This window comes from Rhineura floridana, chromosome 6 (assembly GCF_030035675.1).
Source record: "Rhineura floridana isolate rRhiFlo1 chromosome 6, rRhiFlo1.hap2, whole genome shotgun sequence".
NCBI classification, from domain to species: domain Eukaryota; kingdom Metazoa; phylum Chordata; class Lepidosauria; order Squamata; family Rhineuridae; genus Rhineura; species Rhineura floridana.
This window is the reverse complement of record NC_084485.1, coordinates 86,552,986-86,575,444: the sequence shown is the minus strand read 5'-3', so window position 1 is coordinate 86,575,444 and position 22,459 is coordinate 86,552,986. Positions and strand designations below refer to the sequence as shown.

General features: G+C 39.9%; 1 protein-coding gene across 3 annotated transcripts; it reads left to right on the top strand.

Moving 5' to 3' along the window:
* Window positions 1-464: 464 nt before the first annotated feature.
* LOC133387666 (cytochrome P450 4A2-like) lies at window positions 465-21,602 on the top strand. 3 transcript variants are annotated; one of them, XM_061632905.1, is made up of 13 exons: window positions 465-539; window positions 2,335-2,533; window positions 3,514-3,658; window positions 7,508-7,552; window positions 10,467-10,594; window positions 12,388-12,518; window positions 12,612-12,766; window positions 13,416-13,522; window positions 14,597-14,787; window positions 15,750-15,883; window positions 17,326-17,390; window positions 19,300-19,382; window positions 21,150-21,602. In XM_061632905.1, the coding sequence occupies exons 2-13, from the start codon at window positions 2,348-2,350 to the stop codon at window positions 21,316-21,318; spliced, it is 1,539 nt and encodes a 512-aa protein (XP_061488889.1). In that variant the 5' UTR covers window positions 465-539; window positions 2,335-2,347; the 3' UTR covers window positions 21,319-21,602. The 3 variants fall into 3 exon arrangements, with proteins under 3 accessions (XP_061488889.1, XP_061488888.1, XP_061488887.1); XM_061632904.1 differs by lacking the exon at window positions 465-539 and adding an exon at window positions 543-599; XM_061632903.1 differs by lacking the exon at window positions 465-539 and having other exon boundaries at window positions 2,199-2,533.
* The last annotated feature ends 857 nt before the right edge of the window (window positions 21,603-22,459 follow it).

The window sequence follows — 22,459 nt, the reverse complement described above, 5'->3', positions numbered from 1 at the left end:
TTAAAAACACCTAACTAAAGCTGAGGAACAGGTGACAATAACCTGAAAAATACAAAGGGTGCTTCCAGATTAGCACTATTTTTTGGTTAGGTTCAATCACATTCCAGCAAATTCAGGTTGCACAACTAAAGCTGATATGGAGCTCTTGCAAAATAAACCCACTTCCCCAAAAGATCAGACTTTTTGCAATAAGAAAAGTGACAGGAAAATGCACTGAAATATGTGGGATAATTCTTGATGCAACATAATCTAATCTCTCAGCAAACAAATCAGGAGGAATGCTGATTAGACAGGCAATCTGGAAGTGATCAGAACCTGGGTCTCCAAGAGGTCATCTGTATCTTTAAAAGTTGTGCAGGGGGAAGGGAGAATTCCACCTTGTGGTTTTTCCCATTACAATGTTGCAAGAACACCTGCACTTGGCTGACTTTCTCTTCTGCTAAAGATACAGGATCAGTCTCAGGCCAGGAACCCGGCAACCCTACCTCACACACCCTGTCTTGCTGCTTCTTCTTTGGCCTTTCTCCACATTGCTACAGGTGGTGTATCATTAACGACACCTTCTAAGTTATATTCTTCTGTAACCCTCGAGGAACTAGGTAAAGGTTCACAGATTTGCCTTTTAAGCACAGATGCTCCAAGCAAACAGGATGAGTAATACATGTTGGGGTGGAGGCTTGCTCGGAACAAAGCCACATTGACAAAATGAGGACAACTACTTTTGCCTAGAAGTACATGAAAGAGATGTGGATATATGCATATAGTAGCTTTACCATAGTATCAGGGACAATCCTGACCTGGGAATATTGGCTTAGATGTCTTTAAAAGGGGATTAGACAAACAGATGGAGGATACTTGTCATGATGGTGATATGGAACTTCCAACTTGACTCAAGGTCAATTCCTGGGGAGTAATAGCAGGAGTGGACTGTTGCTCTCATCTCCTGCTTGTGGGCTTCCTGGAGGCATCTGTTTGACCACTGTGGGAAAATAGGATGCTAGACTAGATGGACCATTGGTCTGATTCAGCAGGACTTTTCTTACATGTTTACATTCTTGTGTTTTTATAGCCATGTCTTAGAGCAGCCTTTCCCAACCAGTGTGCCCCCAGATGTTGTTGGACCACAACTCCCATCAGCCTCAGCCAGCATTGCCAATGGTTCAGAAAGATGGGAATTGTGGTCCAACAATATCTGGTGGCCCATTGGTTGGGAAAGGCTGTCCTAGGCCCATTCCCATCAGGTGGCTGAGAAGGGTAGCATGGGTAACAGTATTAAACACAGCTGAGAGGTTCAGCAGAACCAACAGGGAAGTGCTCTTTGTTCACCTCCTGGTGCGGATTGTCCAACAAGGTGACCAAAGTGTCTCAGGCTGCATAACACAACATTTTGGAGACCTAGTACTTGTTTTTTCTGCGTAGTCCACACACAATCTAGATGCATTGTATGTTTTTGCTCCTGAAAAGTGCTTTTTGAGAAACTGATTTCATTCAAAAAACAAAAGTTCATTACAAATTGATTCTGCATTACCTGCAGTGTGTCCATATGAAAAGAGATATAGGTAGTCTCAGTAATGGGAGGTGTATCCACACCTGATCAATGATGTTGTGGGTGGGCATATACCAGGATCACAGTCACCACTTCCTTCATTTACTTGGGACATGTGCAGGGAGGAAAAGGTTTAGGTAACCTAATGGTGTTTCCAAATGCATATTGAATAACCTCACCCATCCTTGTGGATGGCAGGATTTAGAATCAATTTAGAGTTTAAGTATCACACTGAGGATGAGGATGAACTATTCCAGATTGGGGGGACCCTACATTTTTGTGCTACAAATGGCTTAGAGTGTATACAGCTTCAGGTCCCAAACCACACCTGAATCTAGATCTAGATCACTCAGTATTCATCCAAGCTTAAAATTGGGGCCTGTTAAGGAACCAAGGGAAGCTCAGCAGTTAAAATTAGCTCCATGTGATATCTTAGACTACTTACGATCTTCTAGAATGTGATTCATAACCAAGGATTGTACACATAATTCTCTTTAATTGATACAAGGCATACTACATTATTCTTACTCACCCTTAATTTCTTTAATACACTCTCTTAATTGAAGTAGGGCAAAAATTAGATGAGATGATCAAACTGGAAACTTTCCCTCAAGGTTTCTCCAAGGCAAATATTATGGGTAGGGCTGAACTGCAAGCAATGTTGCAACAGTAGATCCACATAAGAGCAACTGCGTGCTTGTCCATTTCACTGAGTATTGGCTACAGGATCTATTCATGGGCAGACAGAAAGAGAAGGCAACATATGATTGTGCTCTTTTTGGCTTCAGAGACTCTACCATCATGGTATTCACAGCAGAGAAAACAGCAAGCCTCTCTTTACAGCTAATGCTCCTGTGTGCTGGGTTCTGTCTTGTTTATGTGATTATGAAATCCATCCAGTTGTATATCAAAAGGCAAACACTGCTCAAGACTTTTGAGAGTTTTCCAGGCCCACCCAGCCACTGGCTCTACGGTAACATCCACCAGGTAAGCAAAGAGATACTCTGTCGTGGTGGTGGGGTAATCGAGGGTGGAAAAGATGCTGGATTAGGGTGGCTTTGGGCTATAAAGCGGACACAGATTAAACTGTGGTGTGTCTGCAAACAACTTAAAGACTTCTTTTAATGGGGTAACAGATTACAGGGCATGTTGTTTATCTGTAGTTGTAGCTTCCCTGAATCTGGCAAATGGACAACCTTGTTCAAACTTTAGCAAGTGTTATGAAAAGCATCACCTGCAGAAGCAGAGTGTAAGCAAGGAAACTGGATGACCTCTTTGAGTCATGCTCATTTTTTGCACCCCATTTACTCACTGCAGAAGGGAACTCAGTGGATGAAAGGTCTATGGGCTGTATCCAACTTAGCACTAAGTAAGCATTCTATCAGTAGGATTACTGCTAGTGCAATGGGTGCCCCCCTGTGTGCCCCCTAAGTCTGTTCTAGAGATTCCTCCAACCCTCTAGAGCATATTTGGGGAGGTGGGGGGAGGAGAGAGTCCTGTTGTGCTAGTGGTAATTCTTGTGCTGATGGGATGTGTTAACTGAAAAATGGAAATGGACTGCCTGTCAATCCCAAGTTATGGTGACCCTCCTCCCCAGCTGGCTAGGGCCTGCTGAGCTTGCCACAGCTGCACAAGCCAGCCCCTTCCTTGCCCACAACTGCCAGCTGGGGGGCAACTGGGCTCCTTGGGACTATGCAGCTTGCCCACGGCTGCACAGGTGGCAGGGCACGTAACCCCTGAGCCACGCACTGTGGGGGTGATCTTTAGCTGGCCTTTGACACCCAGGAGACATGAGTGGGGATTTGAACTCACAGACTCTGGACTCCCAGCCAGGCTGTCCTCCCCACTGTGCTACACCAGCTGTTGTGTTAACTGAATACTACCCTAAATCCTTTTCCTGGGTGAGGGGGACTGTCATGCTTGCAAGAGACAGGTTTGCACTAAAAATGTAAATCCCATTATTGCAGATCACCAGCCGTGGAGAAGAACTGAACATAATGTTGGACTGGGCTGAAAAATTCCCCTATGCTTTTCCCAGATGGTTTGGGGGTTTTATTTCTTCCTTAATTGTCACCCACCCTGATTATGCCAAAACTGTATTTGGCAGAAGTGGTAAGTGTGTCTCACTGAGGATAATTAATTATTAATAGGTAGAGTGGCTACTTGCAGATTGTTGCGCTGTGTGTGTTTGTGTTGCTTAATTTCATTTAAAGCAACACAACAGCAGCAGAGTAACAGCAGATGTTGAAATGCAAGTGTGCCAGCGTGTGCGTTCGTTTGTCTAAGAAAGCAGGCTTTTACCCTGCATCAGCATCACTGAGACTGGAGACGTAGTAAAATAAGAAAAGCTATTTTATTTATAGAAATACATAGTAGATAGAAAAGGTATACCTAGTTCTAACTAACTAGCTAAGTTGGAGGCATAACGCCCAGGTGCGGGAGTTAGCCTTATGCTTGGAGAGAGCAGAGACAAAGGGATGTCTCCTCTCTCCTGGACAGTCAGAGGAAAAAGGAGTGGAAAGGGCAGAAGGAGGAGGGGCAGGTAAGCTTCCCTAAAGTCGTAACAGTCTAGGGACAGAAGGAAGTCAGTCAGAGCATCACAGGTAAAGGTAAACAAAGCCTATCCATCTGGAGGACCCTAGCTCTATCTTCCTTCTGGAGCACAAACAAAAGAACAAAACAGGAGTTGCTCTTGCCCCACTTCCAACACAGATCACAAAAAATGAGGAAACGCATCACTGCAAAAACAGGACACCAATCTGCATAAAATGTGCATATACCTATCTAGAAATTATTATAATTATGACCACGTGAGTTGTGTGCCTGCTCGGTCTGCTGTCCAGGAGCTAACTTACCGTTTATAAGCAACTTCTAAGACTCCTACTTTCTCTTCTTAGGGTTCTTTATCCTTGAAACAGACTTTGCTTGGACAGCCCTTCAAAGAGAATGCTTTCAAATAGACAGCTATTGTCTGTAAAGTAGAACACATGGCTACTTTATTAATATGAAGGTATAAATATATAATAATGTTTTCTAGAGAAAATTCTCCAGGCTCTGCTTCATTTCCAAGAGTTTGTTTCTATGTGAATCTTATCATGTGTGAACTTTTTTGTGCTAATTATATTAACATCTGATCTTTGTTCACATAGAAAAGAAAAAAAACCCCAATTTTTATGGCATTTTCAGACAGTAACAACAAAGAGAAATTAAGCAATAATACAATCAACATATCTGGTGTATTCAAAGTATTATTGTGAACATTACAATAAATTTCATCAAATAAACTCACCCAACTCTCCCAGTTCATAGTACATACGCCCTCCAAAGAGAGAGATGTGTCAAAGGAGGATTAAGACTGGACACTTTCCTATTTATGTAGCTGAAAAATAGAAGCCAAGTATTGTCAAAATTGTCTCGTTTGTGACACCCTTGATCACCCTACAATGCTGTGTCAACCAGTCAGAAAAGGCTACAGCCCATACTTGATCCATCCATCCCTTGATTGTGGGGTGGGACTTGCCTTTCCAATGGCTCCATATTTCTATACATGAAGTTGCTAGGAGCATACAAAATAACTCTTTACAAGCCACTGAGGGATTTCTTTCATTCTCCAGCAATAATAAAGCTAAAACTAGGTGGGGAGACAACAGCTGGCATGTAATAGCTGACAGGATCATAAAGGCCTGCTGTCAAAAGCGTTGTACCTCAGCACATTCCCACCATATATGGTATATCATCCCTCTAAAGCCACAACCACACCAGCATAATAGAAAAGTGCCCCATGATATTCTGATTAGCAAGCTAGCTAAATGTGGACTGGATGGAACCACAGATGGATCCACAGTTGGCTACAGAATTGTACTCAAAGAGTGTTTATCAATGGTTCCTTCTCAAACTGGGAGGTCATGAGCGGCGTACCACAAGGCTCAGCCTTGGGCCTAGTGCTGTTTAACATTTTTATTAATGACTTGGATGAGGAGGTGTGGGGACTGCTTATTTAATTTTGGAGATTCATTTTTGCTGTTATTTGGACTATAGCATATTTTTGTTAAACACTGTTGTGAAGTGTGTGGGGATTGTTTAATTGTATACTTATTGAGATGTTCTCATTAGTTTGTTGTTTATTATTATTGTTTGGCTACTTATATACTGTGTATATTTATATGTTAAAAATAAAAATGCTACTTATTTGCTGGGAAATTGAAGATTTTTATCTAGGCCTTTTTATAAAGTGTTTGGTTCTCTTATTGTGACACATTTAAATGTTTTTTCTTTTCTTTTAATAATGTTATTTGTTATTTAATTTTGAGAATTGCATTATTGTATTTATGCTTTATGATGTGTTATATTCATGTTTTTGTAAGCCGCCTTGAGGGCCTTTTGGCCATAAGGCGGGATATAAATTTAATAAATATAATATAAATATATAATATATCAGATTTGCAGATGATACAAAATTGGGAAGGATAGCTAATACCCTGGAGGACAGAAACAAAATTCAAAGTGGTCTTGATAGGTTGGAGCATTGGACTGAAAAAAACCAGAATGAAATTTAGCAGGCATAAGTGTAAACTTCTACACCTAGGAAAAAGAAACAAAGTGCATAGTTATAAGATGGGGAATACTTGCTCAGCAATACTATATGCAAGAAGGATCTTGAAATTGTTGTTGATCACAAGCTGAATATGAGCCAACAGTGCGATGTGGCTGCAAAAAAGGCAAATGCTACTTTAGGCTGCAAAGTATACTTTCCAAATCATGTGAAGTACTAGTTCCCCTCTATTTGGCATTGGTTAGGCCTCATCTTGAGTACTACATTCAGTCTGGACACTGCATTTTAAGAAGCATGTAGACAGACTGAAACAGGTTCAGATGAGGGGATGATCAGTCAATTGGAAACAAAGCTCTGTGAGGAGACACTGAAATAAATGGGCATGTTTAGCCTTGAGAAGAGAAGACTGAAGGGAGATATTATAACACTCTTCAACTACTTGAATGGTTGTCACACAGAGGAAGGCCAGGATCTCAAAATCCCAGGGTGCAGGACATGGAATAATTATGGAATAATCAAGTTACAGGAGGCCAGATTTTGACTCAAGATCAGGATAAATTTCCTAACTGTTAGAGCAGTACGGCAATTGAACCAATTCCCTAGGGAGGTGGTGGGCTCTTCAACATTGGAGGCATTCAAGAGGCAGCTGGACAGTCACCTGTCGGGTATGCTTTAATTTGTATTTCTGCATTGAGCAGGGAGTTGGATTTGATGGCTTTGTAGATCCCTTCCAACACACAATATTTCTAAAAAATATATACCCTTTATGGGTTTTTATTTATTATATATGTAACAAAATGTATATACTGCTTGATTGTAACAAAACCTCTAAGAGGTTTACAAGAAATATTAAAGTGGTCAATAAAAACAGTTGAAAATAAGTAATTAAAATAAACTAAAAGACAATTAAAATATCAGTAAACTAAAAATATTAAAACACACCAACATCTACATGTCTGTATAGGCTTGTCTAAACAGAAATATTTTAGCCAAGTGCTGAAAAACAATGGAGTGAAGGCGCCTGCCTGATGTCAACAGGCAGGGAGTTCCAAAGTATAGGTGCTACCACACTAAAATAATTGTTTCTTACACATGCAGAACAAGTATTATGTTTCACTTAATGGGGTAAACATGAAATGTTTATAGTTTTGGTGGTAGCATAGAGGAGGAATACTGCATCCCCTTAGCCATGACCTGCCATAATGCATACATTAATGTAAATTATATTAACTGCCATATATAACATGTGCACATTTTTGTGTCTCATATTTATTATCTCTCTCATCCTTGTGTCAGATAAAGAAAATCATAATATGTTTCCAGTATGGCCCTGAGTGCTGGAAATGTTAACTTTTGCTGTGAATTTAAATGTGTAACACTGAGTGGTGTGTTTCACTTTAATTATCTAGATCCCAAGCCTGAAATCTCCTATGAGCGCTTGATTCCTTGGATCGGTATGTATGCAAGCAATCTTTCTGTGTGTCATTGTCATATACATGGTACAAGGGAATTGTAATCTTAACTATTTGCTGAGATTAGTCACCTCATCCCTAACTTAATTTAATCTCAAAGAGTTTTAATTTTGTTTTCAGTAGGAGCGACTGAGGCAGAGTGGTGGTGCCACTGCTACTTGACGAGATTGTACCAGGGTTGGGCAAGGTGATGACATGGTGGGCATTCTGTGTGTGCACCTGCCAGCACCCTGCCGGTCCCTATCCCGGTACTGTCCCATATGATGACCATCTCAGTCCTATGGTATTATCATTATTATTATTATTATTATTATTATTATTATTATTATTATTATTATTATTATTATTATTATTATTATTATTATTATTATTAATAATAATAATAATAATAATAATAATAATAATAATAATAAAATTTAATTTATGTGTCGCCTATCTGGCCGATGGCCACTCTAGGCGACGTACATGTAAACAGTTAAAACACAATGCGATAAAATACATTAATACAATATATAAACAATACAGCAGCAACAACAATACTAGTGCAGGGTAAGAGGCATTTCAGTCATAGAAGTTAACCCTCCCCGGAAATCCCAAAGGCCTGTTGAAAAAGCCAGGTCTTTAAGGCTTTACGAAATACATTTAGGGAAGAGGCATGCCGTAGATCTTGTGGGAGGGAATTCCAGAGGGTGGGGGCCGCCACCGAGAAAGCTGGTTTGTAATGTGCTCCTTGTTTAAAGGATTAATTTAAGGATTATTCCCTATATCATGGCATTGCAGCCAAACAATAGATAATATATGTTGCCTTCTTTTGCTCAGATCATGCTGGATGTATTTTATTCAGATACCATCTGTCTATTTATATTTAAATTTATTTCAATATAAAGAGTTTTTGTTTGACAGCTCTTGTTAGTATTTGACCATAAAACTAGCTTCCTTTCTTTTCTGTCTCTTCCTGCATTGCTTGTTACTGCGTTTACACAGTTGTAGGAGTCATTGGCTTTTTTCCATTGATGACTGAAGTGATAATCACATAGTATTCCACAGATCAATGGGAGGTTCTTGATGCATAGTACTATGCACTGAATAACTCAACATTTTCTTTATGTTAATTATGTTCACTGTTCTCAATTTGTGAATAAGCTACAGCCCGTAAATTATTTCTTAGGCTGCAATTTTATGCACATTTTCCTGTGAGTAAACCCTTTTGACTAGATGGCATGATGAATTGTCCTGAGTTGATAGTTTTTGAACTTGCTTCAACATCTGAATTATTTGAACATTCAAGGAATGACTCAAAAGTGAAATGAAAGAGTGATGTTGACTTACCTCTTTTCTGGGATCATGTATGCAAAATTGGGGTTGTTGTCTTGTGTGTGTGTGTGTAAATAATTAATAGTTTCACATTTCTTAGTTTCAATTTATTTATTGTAGGGCCATAGGCCAACACAAATACGATATGCAATGCGAGAATATAACACAATATTATCATAATAGGTCAGTTAAAATTGTTGGTTAATTTACCAACACAAATACAATGTACAATACTAGGATAAAACTCGGGATTGTCATAGTAGAGCGGTTAAAATTATTAATTAATTTGGTTAAATTTAATTTAAATAAATTAGTTAGTTGCCTAAGACAAAGATGGCTCTTAATTTCTGAGCCGCCAGAGCAAAGAGGGATACCTTATGGGTTATCTCATGATTTAAATCAGATAATAGAGATAATATTTTTTCCTCATCCGTAAGCATCTCGCTGGAATCAAGCCATTTCTGCAAAAAATTTACTCTCGGGTTCTGATAGATTGGGCAGTGTAGTATAATATGCGGGAGATCTTCCGCTCCGTCAGAGCCACAGACACATTTTCTTTGATCTTTTGGGGTTTTGGATATTCTGCCCTCTCTATCAGAATTGGGTAATGTAAAAAAACGAAGGGCCGTAAATGCACGTCTGAGAGGCACTGGTAAAGCCTGTAAGAGGTATGGAGAGCAGACATGGTCTTTTTTGAATTTCCAATACCATGTGGCAGTACTACAGTTAATTAAAGTCAAATGGTCTAAATAGTTACAATGGTTAAAAATTAACTCATGGAGTCTCTTGTTTGTGTCTATATGTGTAAATTGCTGACGAGTTATATGATATCTTTGTAGAATACCTTCAATTCTACTATTCCAAGTAGTATGGAAGAGAGGATGAGCAAGACATATATTAAGTAGTTCCCTGCCTTGGTTTAAGGTGGGTGATCTCGTAAATTTTAAGAGGGCTAAATGTATTCGCGCACTCAGTGGCAGGAGGCCAGTTTCTGCTCAGAGCATGGCTGCTGGAGTTCCTTGGGGTAAGAACAGTAGGCGCCTTAAGAAATTGTTTTGGGTCGTCTCCAAGGCTAAAGTTGCTTTTTCTGCCCAGCCCCATATCATTGCGCCATATAGTTTCACAATAGTTTCACAAGAATCATAGTAACTGGGGAATGATCTAAGACAATCGGCAATGGTGTGAAGCAACATCTTAGAAAACCGCTCTGCAATTGGAGAAAGGCAATCTTTTTATTAAGTGTTAAAGGAGTTACAAAGGAACACTGGGATCATTACACCTCATAGTGTGTACACTTACTGATTGATTTTTGTCTTGCTATCATCTCTGGTGGTTGTTGTGGTGTGTGTGTGTTTTTTAACAGAATCCTGCAAAACTGATTCACCAGAGTTAATACTAGGATGGAAGAATACCCAATGGGTAATAATGGCTCTGTCATAACACCTTCAAATGTCTTAAGCCTGGGATAACAACCTGTAAATCTGGTGTACAAACAAGCTCTGGCAAAAATGTGTGTAATAATATCAATGCTTTGCTATCACCTGGCACAGTCTAACCAGTCTTTTCCTATTTGTATACATAGGGAAAGGGCTGCTTATCTCAAGTGGACCTAAGTGGCACCAGCATAGGCGATTGCTAACGCCAGCTTTCCACTATGACATTTTGAAATCCTATGTAGCACATATTTCAGATTCGGTCAAAGTTATGCTGGTAAGCAACCTATTCTCACTTAATGAAACTAATGGGAAAATAGTAGAAGTGATTCACTAATAAGCAAAAAACCTTGCAGTTTAAGGACATACCTATAGCCAACAGATATTTCTATCAAACTTTAAAAAGCAGGGAAATTGGGCTGCTATAGTGAATATACCAGGGGAGCAGGAGACCTGACCTCCTCTCTGAGATATTGTAGTGCCCTACAAATGTGTAAAAATGCAAACACAATTTGGGTTGGTCTTTCACAATCCAATCCACTTCCTGTGTAGCTTGGAAGAATTTGGTAATTTGGTATAATACTAGAAATCTCAGTTCCATATCTGTTATTACTGGGTCATAGCACACAGGGCCAGTTCTAAAGGGCGGCCAGGTGGGGCACTGGCCCGAGGGCCCTGGAGCTACAGGAGCCCCTGCGGGGGGTGATCCACAGGAGGACAGGAGGAGCTTCTGAGCTGCCCGCCATCCCCCTGCTATCCCCCCGCTATCCCCCCGCTTCACCTACCTTTCTCTCTGCTGTTTTTTGCAGTACGCACAGGGTTGCCATCAATCAAGATGGCAGCCAAGGTTTCCGTAAGGGGCTGAAGCCTCTGCCGCCATCTTGGTTGATGGCAACAATGCGTGCTCTGCGTGCCATCAACCAAGATGGTGGCAGAGGCTTCAGCCCCTTATGGAAACCTCGGCCACCATCTTGATTGATGGCAACCCTGCGCATGCAATGCGCGCAGCTGCAAAAAACTGCAGCGAAAGGTAGCTGAACTGGGGGGATGGTGGGTGGCTTGGAAGCTCCTGTCCTGCGATCTGCAGCACGGCTCCTGCCGTGGATCGCGGAAGGGGAGCGGAGGGTCCTGGGGCAAGCTGATGCCCAAGGGCACTGGCATTCCTGGAGGCAGCCCTGATAGCACAGGAAGTTGTACTGGGAGAATTACCCCAGTCCAGTTTGTAGGTGCATCTTGATTCAGCCAGATGGTAGAGTGTCATTCACAATACATGGCTCTGTCAATGAACTAATAGATACGAAACCTTATGTTTCATCAGCTGTATGTCCAGGTAACTTAAATCATGCCTTATTGCCACATGGCCCACATTCCTTCACATGGCTACCCAACAGAACAGTTTGCTTTTGCTTTGAATTTATTTATGTATTGCATTTGTATACCGCCCCATAGCCGAAGCTCTCTGGGCGGTTTACAACAATTAAAAATATTAAAAACAAATATACAAATTTAAATACACATTTTTTAATAAAGAAATTTAAAAATTTTAATTTTGAAAGACTTATCAGTATCACCTGCACTGTGTGATTTCTTTCATACTTTCCATATACAGTCCAGTTGCAATTTGTGCACAAGAAGTCCCATCTCAGTACTGAAACATCATTGCAGAAAGGAACCTAGAGACCCATGGCACACTGAACATATTTAATGAGAATTCAACATAGTGCATTAGGAATAATATAATGAGATGACCTTATATTGCTCCTAACATGATGCATATTATCATAGCAATCGCACTGCAGCAGATCTGGTAGCATGGTTGTATAGTCGTGTACTAGCATGTGGCTTGGTGCACATTGCACAAGAATACTTCACATTGCTACACACCCAAAATGAAACTGAAGAAGGGATTTGGGTTCTTTAGACTCAGTCCAGATATTTTTGTAGGACAGCCTTAAATCTTCAGCTTTGTATTAATACCATGCTTTCAAAACACCTATATTTTTAAGAGAAGATACTTTGCTTTCAGGTCATGAAAGCAACATAAGCTTTCTTGTCATTTTCCCACATCAGGATAAATGGGAGAAGCTGATTGCGGAAGATCCCATGAAGTCTTTGGAGATGTTTGACCATGTCAGTTTAATGACTCTTGATAGCATCATGAAATGTGCATTCAGTTACAAGAGCAGCTGCCAGACTGACAAGTTAGTGCTGTCAAATTCTAATATAACCAAGAGTTCTTGGTAGCATTGCCCATATTTGTATACCTGAAATACTCCATCTTTGTTTTCCTCCAGAGAAATGGATTATTATGTCAAAGCCGTGTCTGATCTAACTCTGCTAGTGTTTCAGAGAATCACCTCAGCATTACTTCAGAATGATCTCCTCTATTCATGGACCCCATCAGGACAGCGCTTTAAGGAAGCCTGCAAGTTGGCACATCACCATACAGGTATCTCTCCGACTTTGGCTGATTCTCTCCTTGCTCCTGTGTAAGCTTTACAAAAATTCACTACTACATGGGAGTGCTTTGGTTCACCATTATGTCTGTCTAATGATGAGTGGTATTAAGAGGAATTCTAGCTGGGATAAAGAAGGCTGGAGCAAGAGCCAATAGTTCTGGACTGGCTGGTATTTCTCTCTCAATCACGGTCATGCTCACACTCACACACACACACTTTAATAATGTATTTTATTGGCATTTGTGGAAAGTCAGTACAATAAACATGCACAAATGCAAGCATCATTTGCCTTAAATCAGACCATACAAAAGGCAGAACCTAGGGACAAAGAACTCAAATATGCCCATGTGATATGGGTGCTCAGTTAAGCAACTTCAGACCAAAAAGACCTCGGAGACCTCAGTGGATGAATCCCTTTAGAATGAAGGTTGATAAAGGAGAGGAATGGAAACTAGATTGCTTTGAAGGCCTCAGGTTTAGAGTGTCCCTTATGAAGCCTCATGTTATATGTTATTTATTTTGTATATTTTAAATTGTTTGCTACCTGCCCTGAATTCAAGGGGTAAGATGGGGTTAAAGAAATAATTAAAAAGAAATGTGATATGTTCTCTCTGGAGTAACTTTATTTTGTAACTATAGAAAAAGTAATTGAAGAGAGGAAGAAATCCCTCCAGAATGAAAGAGAACTTGAAAAGATCCAGAAGAAGCGACACTTGGATTTTTTGGACATTCTTCTTTGTGCCAAGGTAAGAAATAACATGAAGCAGTTTATTACACTCTACCTTATGCATTGTTACATCTAGGGGTGGAAGGGTCTGTCAGTTTCCGTTCTCTCAGCTTCTCATTTTTCCAATATTAAATTCAGTTTACCACATTTCTGCAGCAATTTGCATTTAAAAAAAAAATCCTCATGAACATTCTTCAGTGTTTTAGTGTGATTTTCTCCTAATAAATCCATTTTGTATGCAATCATATCTAACATACACATTTTCCAAGCAATTTCTCCTACTGTAATGCATTTTTGTAAGTCGTTTTCATTAATGCATTCATCTTTATGCACACTTTCTGTTAATATATGCATTTTTACAAACATTGTTTGATTGGAGAACTGCATCACAAAATTCAGATAATGGGTGAATTTTGAAGGCTGTGTTTTGATTCTCATACTGTTTCAGAAAGTGCAGAATTGATAGATTCAGCTTTAAATACAAATGGAATAGAATTTCTCCCTGTTCTCTAGTTACAAGTAGTTTGCAAAGCGAACAACTGGGCAAAAAATTGATTAACAGATCAAGACCTCACTCTTCTCTTTATGAATTGCATAGAAGGGGAAACTTTTGCCAGCCACTAATGTAAACATTAGTGATTTCCCCCGGTAAATTTTACTGTAGATGAATAATAGCAAAAGGCTACGTGTGCTAACCCCAGCCCTACTACTGTTGGAGAATCTTTTCAGGGGGCTAAAGAAGTGTTAGCATCTCCTCTGTCCTTCTTTTGTAGCATCTTGTGGACTTGAAAGTCCCATAAGAGTTTTACAGACACAAGGAAGGCCAACTAAAAAATGGCTAAACATGGCAAAGCCAGAGGGCTGTTCCTCACTTCCTGCTCAAGCCATGGGAATAAGTAACTGCTTGTGTCACTGCAACTTCAGCCAATTCATTGGATGAATCCAAAAATTCCATTTCTGTGACACTTTTTTATTTGGTGTGATTTCATGTTTATTTCATCTTCAGTTATATTGGTATAAAACACAGGCAATCCTACTATTTTTCTTGGAATACTCAGGTTAGCTGTTGATTACTTGTCCCCTACTTTATCAGGATGAAAATGGAGTTGGACTGTCTGATGAAGACCTCCGTGCTGAAGTGGACACTTTTATGTTTGCGGGCCATGATACTACGGCCAGTGGCATTTCCTGGCTCCTACATTCCATGGCTCAGCATCCAGAGCACCAGCAGAGATGTCGGGAAGAGATCAAAGATATTCTAGGGGATCGGGAGGACATAGAATGGTGAGATTCCAATTATTCCTTTGCAACTGTGGCTTTCCTTCGGTTGATGTACAACGGATGCCAAATGCAAGCTGCACTGCTTTCTGCAGGAACTATTCCACTCAGGAGCCTCCTCTCCTCCCACTATTCACTCAAAAGATCCTCCCCAACCTACTTTTCTCTTCTTAGGGGAGGAAAAGATGGAGATCCTATATGTTTTGTTCTATGGATGGGAAAGCAGCATGGGGGATTTTTAGTGGGAAAACAGTGGAAAGGGAAGGGTTAAGCAGATGCGCTCCCTACCACCCTCCCATTTCCGGTCATAGCCTCCAGTTCTGCTTTTTGGTAAAAATAAAAGAAAATTGAGAGACTATTCATGTAATTCCTACATATGTCCTTAGAAGAAATAAGGTCTGTTTCAAGATCTGTTTTAAAAGGTCAAAGTAGAACTTGATCCCAAATGGATTTTTATGTGCATAACCATTTATTTCCAAGACTACTGGAAAGATTTATGGAAGAGATGTAGATTTATTTCTCTGCTATGCTTTTACTTGCATTGCCCCAATCTTAACTATGTATATTCAGAAGTTCCACTGGACTTCATTGGGATTTGCTTCCATGCAAGTAGGTTCATGATTGCTGGATTAGAGATTAAAGATGATTGTAAGATTCAAGCTTTAGGAATGCTTACTTCCAAATACCACCTTCAATGCTAAATATCTATGCCCATTTTTAAAATGTTACTTACTCACAATCACCAAAAACATAACTAAGGTATTGTATGAAATCTCTCCAATTATCTCTTGAATTAGTGGTTTTTATTCCTATATACAAATTGGGGGGAAAGAACCCATGTTTTCCATGCTTGAACCTTTGATAATTTGAAATAGAAAGGCTAAGACTGGTTGTTGTAGTGTTGCACTGCTGTTAACAACTGATTATTCAGTAGTAGAAGGATGAATGACTCTTTCTGCAACTTTCAGGGATGATTTTGGTAAGATGACCTATACCACAATGTGCATAAAGGAGAGTCTTCGAATATATTCTCCAATTCCAGCAGTGTCCCGACAACTGAACAAACCCATTACCTTTTTTGATGGACGCACTTTGCCTGAAGGTTTGCATATTTTCTTAAGAGAAAAATTCTATTTTTTATTCCCTTCGTTGTTGGATGATACCTTAGCCCTGAACGCAGGTCAGAAGTCCCTCCAGCTGATGTTGAACTCTCAACTCCCATCAACCACATTTGGCATGGCCAATGGTCATGGATCATGGGAGATGTAATCCAGCAACAACTGAAGCACTACAGATTGGCTAGTACAATGATTTGGTGGTATTCTACTAACTTGTCAATCAGTGCAAGATTACTGCTAGCACAGTGGGACTTTTCCCACTCTCCTCCCCCAGCGTGTGCCCTGCATTATTCCCGTATCTCTTCTGGGGGGTGGGAGGAAACCCCTAGAACAGGCTTAGGGGGGTTGTGGGAGTAGGGGGAAAGTCCTATTGTGCAGTGGCAATCCCTGTGTCAATGGGACCCTGACTTAGCACTACATTGACTACATCCCATAGTAGTAGTAACTGAATGTAGGACACTTCCTGATCAGGTTGACTTCAGATCACCAAGAAACACCAAAAGAGGAAATGCAAAGAAATTTGGATCTTTTCCTCTTCCACTACCACCACCATTTGGTTGGTAATGTGACTAGAGAGAACTTGCTAATTCCCTTGCGGGGAGATGTTTGCATATAACAATGCAAGGGCAGCTTCCATATAGATGAGACAAATGAATTATCTGTGACCAAGGAAGTGCAGATTACAAAAAGTAATTCATTTATGCTACCTGTAAGGTACAAGTCTTTCCACAGGCTAGCCAACACTTAGAAATCCTATGGAGATACTTTGGGGGCTCAATTAATTGGGAACTTCAGCTGTGCAAATCCCACTGGGGTGATTAGGAAGTGAAAAAAAACATAGTAGATTGTGCTCAAAAGGTTTCTTAAATGGCCTGGAAGATTGTGGTCTTACCTATGCTGAAATTAATTGTCATGCTTATTTCAGTTTTTACTTGCATTGGCCTCAATAAACAAATAAACACTTTATGCTATCCATAAAACCAAGGAGAACATAAATAGACTTCAAAAGCAACAGGGCAGTAGATCATTACTAATAATAATAGCAGATCAAACTACAAGAGTACTCCAGTTAGAGTAAGCAATTGCTGCCCACCATAAGAGAACTCTTGAAAACCCCAAATGAAATGTAACACTCATTTTTAACATTTTATTTCTTCCAAGCTAACTTCTTCTGCCTCAAGTCAAGTTGTCAGAGTAAAGGCAAAAATGAGGGTGAGAAGGAAAAGTGCAGAGTATTGGGTGGATGGAAGAAGAGATGCAAAGATCACCAGCAGCAGTCTAAAAGTTATGATTCTGCTCCCCGCATCAACAGTATCTAAGGTTTCATTCTGCTGCATGATGGGACTCTACATTAATGGTCTGCACCAAAGCACTCACAATTCTAAAAAGTTGCAATGACAATATTTTCCTGTTATTTATTTTACAGGTTTTGTCGTTTCAGTTGCGATTCACTGTGTTCATCAAAACCCTAGTGTATGGCAAGATCCTGAGGTAATTATACAGCCACAAGAGTGGCTGTATAGTATAGCCAGTGTGGATTTTTCGTATTCTGCAATGCTAAATTGAAAATAACCCCCATGCCGTCTGCTGCTTCCCATAAGCTCATTTCAAAACAATACCTTACAAAACTTATAGTCCTGAACTCAGAAACGCTTGCTTAACAACCCTGTTAGGTTTTCATGGCAATACACACAACAATTAAAGAGAACTAAGAGTTCAAAGTGTAAAACAAGAGAAAAAAATATACAGACTCCTGTTGGACTTGTCAGTCGTCTCATAATTTGTTGAAATTAATTAAAAATCAGCCATGTTCAGAGTAACTCTAATCCTATTACTGACCTTGCCCCATACTCTGACCTTCATCTTCTGAAGTTTAAAAGTGTGTGTGGGGGGGGAATGCATGGCTCATTTTCAATTAATTTAAGAAATTTAACATTAAAGTTTATTATAACATCGGGCATGCTCAGTAAGAACCAACTGTCAGTGTTCTAAAATCCAGACTCACAGCTGTTTGGCTTGCCTAATCAGGAGGCCACACCCATGCCTACCTTTATTTCACTTTAGACAGTCATGGCTTCCCCCAGAGAATCCTGGGAAGTGTAATTTGTGAAGGGTGCAGAGAGTTGTTAGGAGACTCCTATTCCCCTGACAGAGCTCCAGTGGCCAGAGTGGTTTAATAGTCAGCTGCTCTGATTGAAGCTCTGTGGGGGGAACAAGGCTTCTCCTAGCAACTCTCAGCACCCTTCACTAACTACACTTCCCATGATTCAGCCCCTCTTCTGGAGACTGGAGCTCTGTGAGGGGAATAGAGCCTCTCCTAACAACTCTCAGGAAAGAAGCAAAGCAAAGAGAACATCAACAAACATACAAAATCTAATTCTCCATCTTTGGAGATGCAGTCCTGATTCAGGTGTTGCTACCACTCATGATATGCTTAGAGGCACATGTTACCACATTCTTCCAAAGTACACAGGAAGTAGATTGGACTGTGAAAGACCAATCCAAATTTTGTTGTTGTAGGGCAGTCCAATATCTCAAAGAGGAGATCAGGTCTCCTGCTCCCCTGGTCATTCACTATAGCTGCCCAATCTCCCTGCTTTTTAAAGGTTTGATAGAAATATCTGTTGGCTATAGGTACCTTCTTAAACCTCAAGGGTTTTTTGCCCATTAGTGAATAATTCTTTTAAACAAGGGAAAAAGTAACTGTATAGTTTATTTCAAGTATTTCACTAAGATCTGAAGTGCTATCGGGCTCTAGGACGAGCCTCTATGGGATAAAGGAATTTCCCGTTCACTTTAATATTTTTGTTGTTGTGCATTTTAATTGTGGAAATTTTTTTTGCAATTTATATAATTTGCTTTTATATTTTGTGAAATACTTAGAAGCCTATATTTGGCTACACACAACACACACACACACACAGGGTCAGTCTCATATTGGAGAACGTCTGCAGGATCACGATTTCTTTCAAATCAAAATATGTTGTTCTTATTTTAAGAAGCTCCAACAGTTGCCTATGATGAAAAAAAATGGAAATGGACTGCCTTCAAGTTGATTCCTACTTATGGCAACCCTATGAATAGGGTTTTCATAGGACAGCAAAAAACTATGAATACAAATTTGTTTAAAACAGTTCTAAATAATGTATTTTATATTGTTTTGACCTACTTGGACCTACTGGTGAAAGGTGGGTAATAAATTTAATAATACTAATAATACGTATCTCCCCATCACATCCAGAACAATGAGAGCTTTTTTTAATGGTTCCCTGAATGATCTGGGTGGTTTAGCTTTCCTATAAATAAACGTCTCTTTCTTCTCTGGTGTCAAAAGCAATACTCTCTGTAGTTTAGCAGCTAAGAACCATTAATAAAGTACTTGCAAACTCCCTTGCTTTAGGTATTTGATCCTACAAGATTTTCAGCAGATAATTCATCCCAAAGGCATCCCAATTCATTCATCCCTTTTGCAGCTGGATCAAGGTTAGTCCGGATTGTGCTCTTTTTAATAGCTTTTTCTTTTCTTTAAAGGCTTGTGATTTGTCTCAAGGCATTGCTAGTCTACTGAATATGACTTAAGGCAGGGATGGGGAATCTCCTGCCTCCTGGCCACCTGCAAGGCCATTTCCCCCAAAGCATGCCCACCTGCACATCAACTGATGTCATTAGTGACATCAGATGATGGATGGGAGGACAAAGTTTAATCCTGGTTTGGCTGTACAATTCTGTTCCCAGTAGGAAACAAGATCATATAGCCAAGGGAGCAAGATTTCATCATTAAAACCCTATGCAAAAGTGCTTTTTGAAGCAGCTTGTGCATGAGAGCAAATTGAAAGAGGTTTTTGCAAAGGCTTCAAGACAGCTCCTGCACTCCCATTTACTCAAATGGGACTGCAGGGGGCTGTCTTAAACCTTTTGCTAGTCTTCCCTCTCCTCCTTTACATCCCCAATCACAGAAATTTATAAGGGAAGCACAGGTGATTTTGACACGGGGGTGGCCCTTGTCTATCATGTTATGTCATGATGATGTCATGTGATTGACAGATGGGCAACCCTACCCAATGGTCAAACGTGGCCCACAAGGCAGATCCTGATAAAGATATTCCCTGTGGAGCCAAAATCATACCCCACACCTGACTTTAAGGAATTACAGGAAGAACATGAATGTAACCAGTGTGGAGAAAGTTATTTTCAGTCAGAAGAATTTCTAGAAAACTGTGCAATTCATAAAATTGTTTCTCCAGGTCAAATGTAGGTGCTTTTCCACAGGAACATTCCTGTACAAATGGTTCTGTGTTCTGTATCTAAAATACTGAAGTTGAGATCAAGAATAACACTTATAGATTTCCTATGCTTGCTGGAAGATCTCCTTTTAGTGTTGGCCAGAAGCACACAGCAGGACTTGCTCAGTCCCAGAGATTAGCAGTGCTCTCCCACGGCACTTTCATTCTTGGTTAAGTCACCTTAATAATATTCCTGTTGGTAAAACTACATCACTTTCCCTGAAGAGTAAATACATGAAATAATATTCCACATCTTCCAGCCTTCCCCGAACTGGACCCTTTAAGAAGACTACAAAATGTTTTTGACTATAATTCCCATCAGCCCTGCTTAGCATGGCCAATTGTCAGGCATGCTAGGTAGAGCTGATGGGAATTGTAGTCCAAAATATTTGGAGGGCACCAGGATGGGAAATGGTTATTTATCCTACTAAAGAGGCAATACTATTTGCATACAATAGGAGACTATTTTTCTTTATTGTTGCAACATAAAGAGATTAAACTAATGATATGACAACACATACAGTTTTCAGTTGCAAGTTGATGCAGCAGGAAGCTCTGTCTGTAAATATCAGAAGGTACTGATGTAATTCATTGGCCTGATCTGCAAAATTGCTCAGGCTCCATAAACTAGAGCATCCTCCCCCCAAATTGCTCCCCTCCTGATGTTTTGGACTCCCATCAGCCCCAACCAGCCTGGTCAATAATCTAGGTGATGGTGGATGATGAGAGTTGTGATCCAAAACATCTGGAGGATACCAGGCTGGGAAAGGCTAAAATGGAAGTTGCCTTTGAGTCATGTGCTTGTGCTCAAGTTTATTGCAACTCCTCAGTTTGCAAAAGAAGATCATTGACTGCTAAATGCTTAACAGAGAAACTACCTTGAGCTGTTTGAATATAAACAGAGGTGCCTTTGCAATTAGATTGTTTGATTATTTTCAAGGCTTTCTTTCTTTTCTCCTCTGATTAGGAACTGCATCGGGCAACAGTTTGCTATGAATGAGTTAAAAGTAGCCCTTGCTCTGACACTGCTTCGCTTTGAAATCTTGCCTGACCCAGCAAACCTTCCCATCCCCATCCCTCAGATTGTCCTGAAGTCTGAAAATGGGATACATCTCATCTTGAAGAAACTTGGTTGATATACCAGAGAATTCTATAAGGAGGTGTTTCTTCCTGAGTTGCTGTCAAGATGGTGGCTGTTTGCATGGAACCTTCCTCCATCAAGGGAGTCCCAGGGCTAGGTTTTGTTTACCACTATTTCCAGAACTGGTGGGGGGTTTTTTGGTATGCTTTTATGGTGGTTGAATTTTCAAGCTTATCATGGATATTTTTTGCTTTATTTTTTCACTTTTTCTGTGCAACACTAGAGTGTGTATTTTATGAGATGTCTTATGAATATGAATAATAAATACATAAATAATGAGCTGAATGTGTTTAAATGAAACTAGCAACACAATAGTTAAGTGATTCTTGTGCCACTCAAAGGGTATATATTTAATGATTTTTTTAAAAAAGTCTTTCTAAATGTTCTGACACAGAGTGAAATTGCAATACAATAAAAAGGGTGAAAGAAGTGATCCATCCACTAATGTAACTACTGGCAGTAGAGACCCACCTATCAAACAGTAATGTCAAATATCAGATTGCAATTCAAAATATGTAATACATAGTTTAAAAAAACCAGCACACAAAACATAAATGTATTGTGAAGATAAACATGTATAAATCAACCTTCATTTGGTACAAAAATACACCCATAAGCTGCAGATGTCGTTACTCAGACTTAGTACAAAAAACTAAATCTACATTTGATTACAATGATATTCTAATCAATAATTTTAGTGTCACCCCCCTCACATGCTGGGGTGGGGGGCAAAAGCAGCAATGGTTCTTTTAGATATATCCATGTAGACAATAAAGATTGTCACCAGCTGTGATAATTAAAGTGGTTTATTTAACTAACAGCATAACACTGCAGATAGGCATGATACTTCAGAACAGATAATACCTCACCTCATTCAGCTACTGGGACTCTCTCCTCTAGATCTTTACAGTAGCAGCTGCTGAGTCATACACTCCCTCATCCTGGCCAGTTCTTATGGTGGTATATGGAGTCTCTCTTCCCCTGTTCTGGTCTTATATAGCGCAACAGCAGGATAAGTCTGCCATCTGCCATCTCCCAGGGGCTGACCCCTTGTGGAGAACTTTCAAACAAGTGAATAGGACAGAAAGACCTGTAAGTTTGGGTTCCATCTTTTTCTCATTTTTCCAATCTTAAAT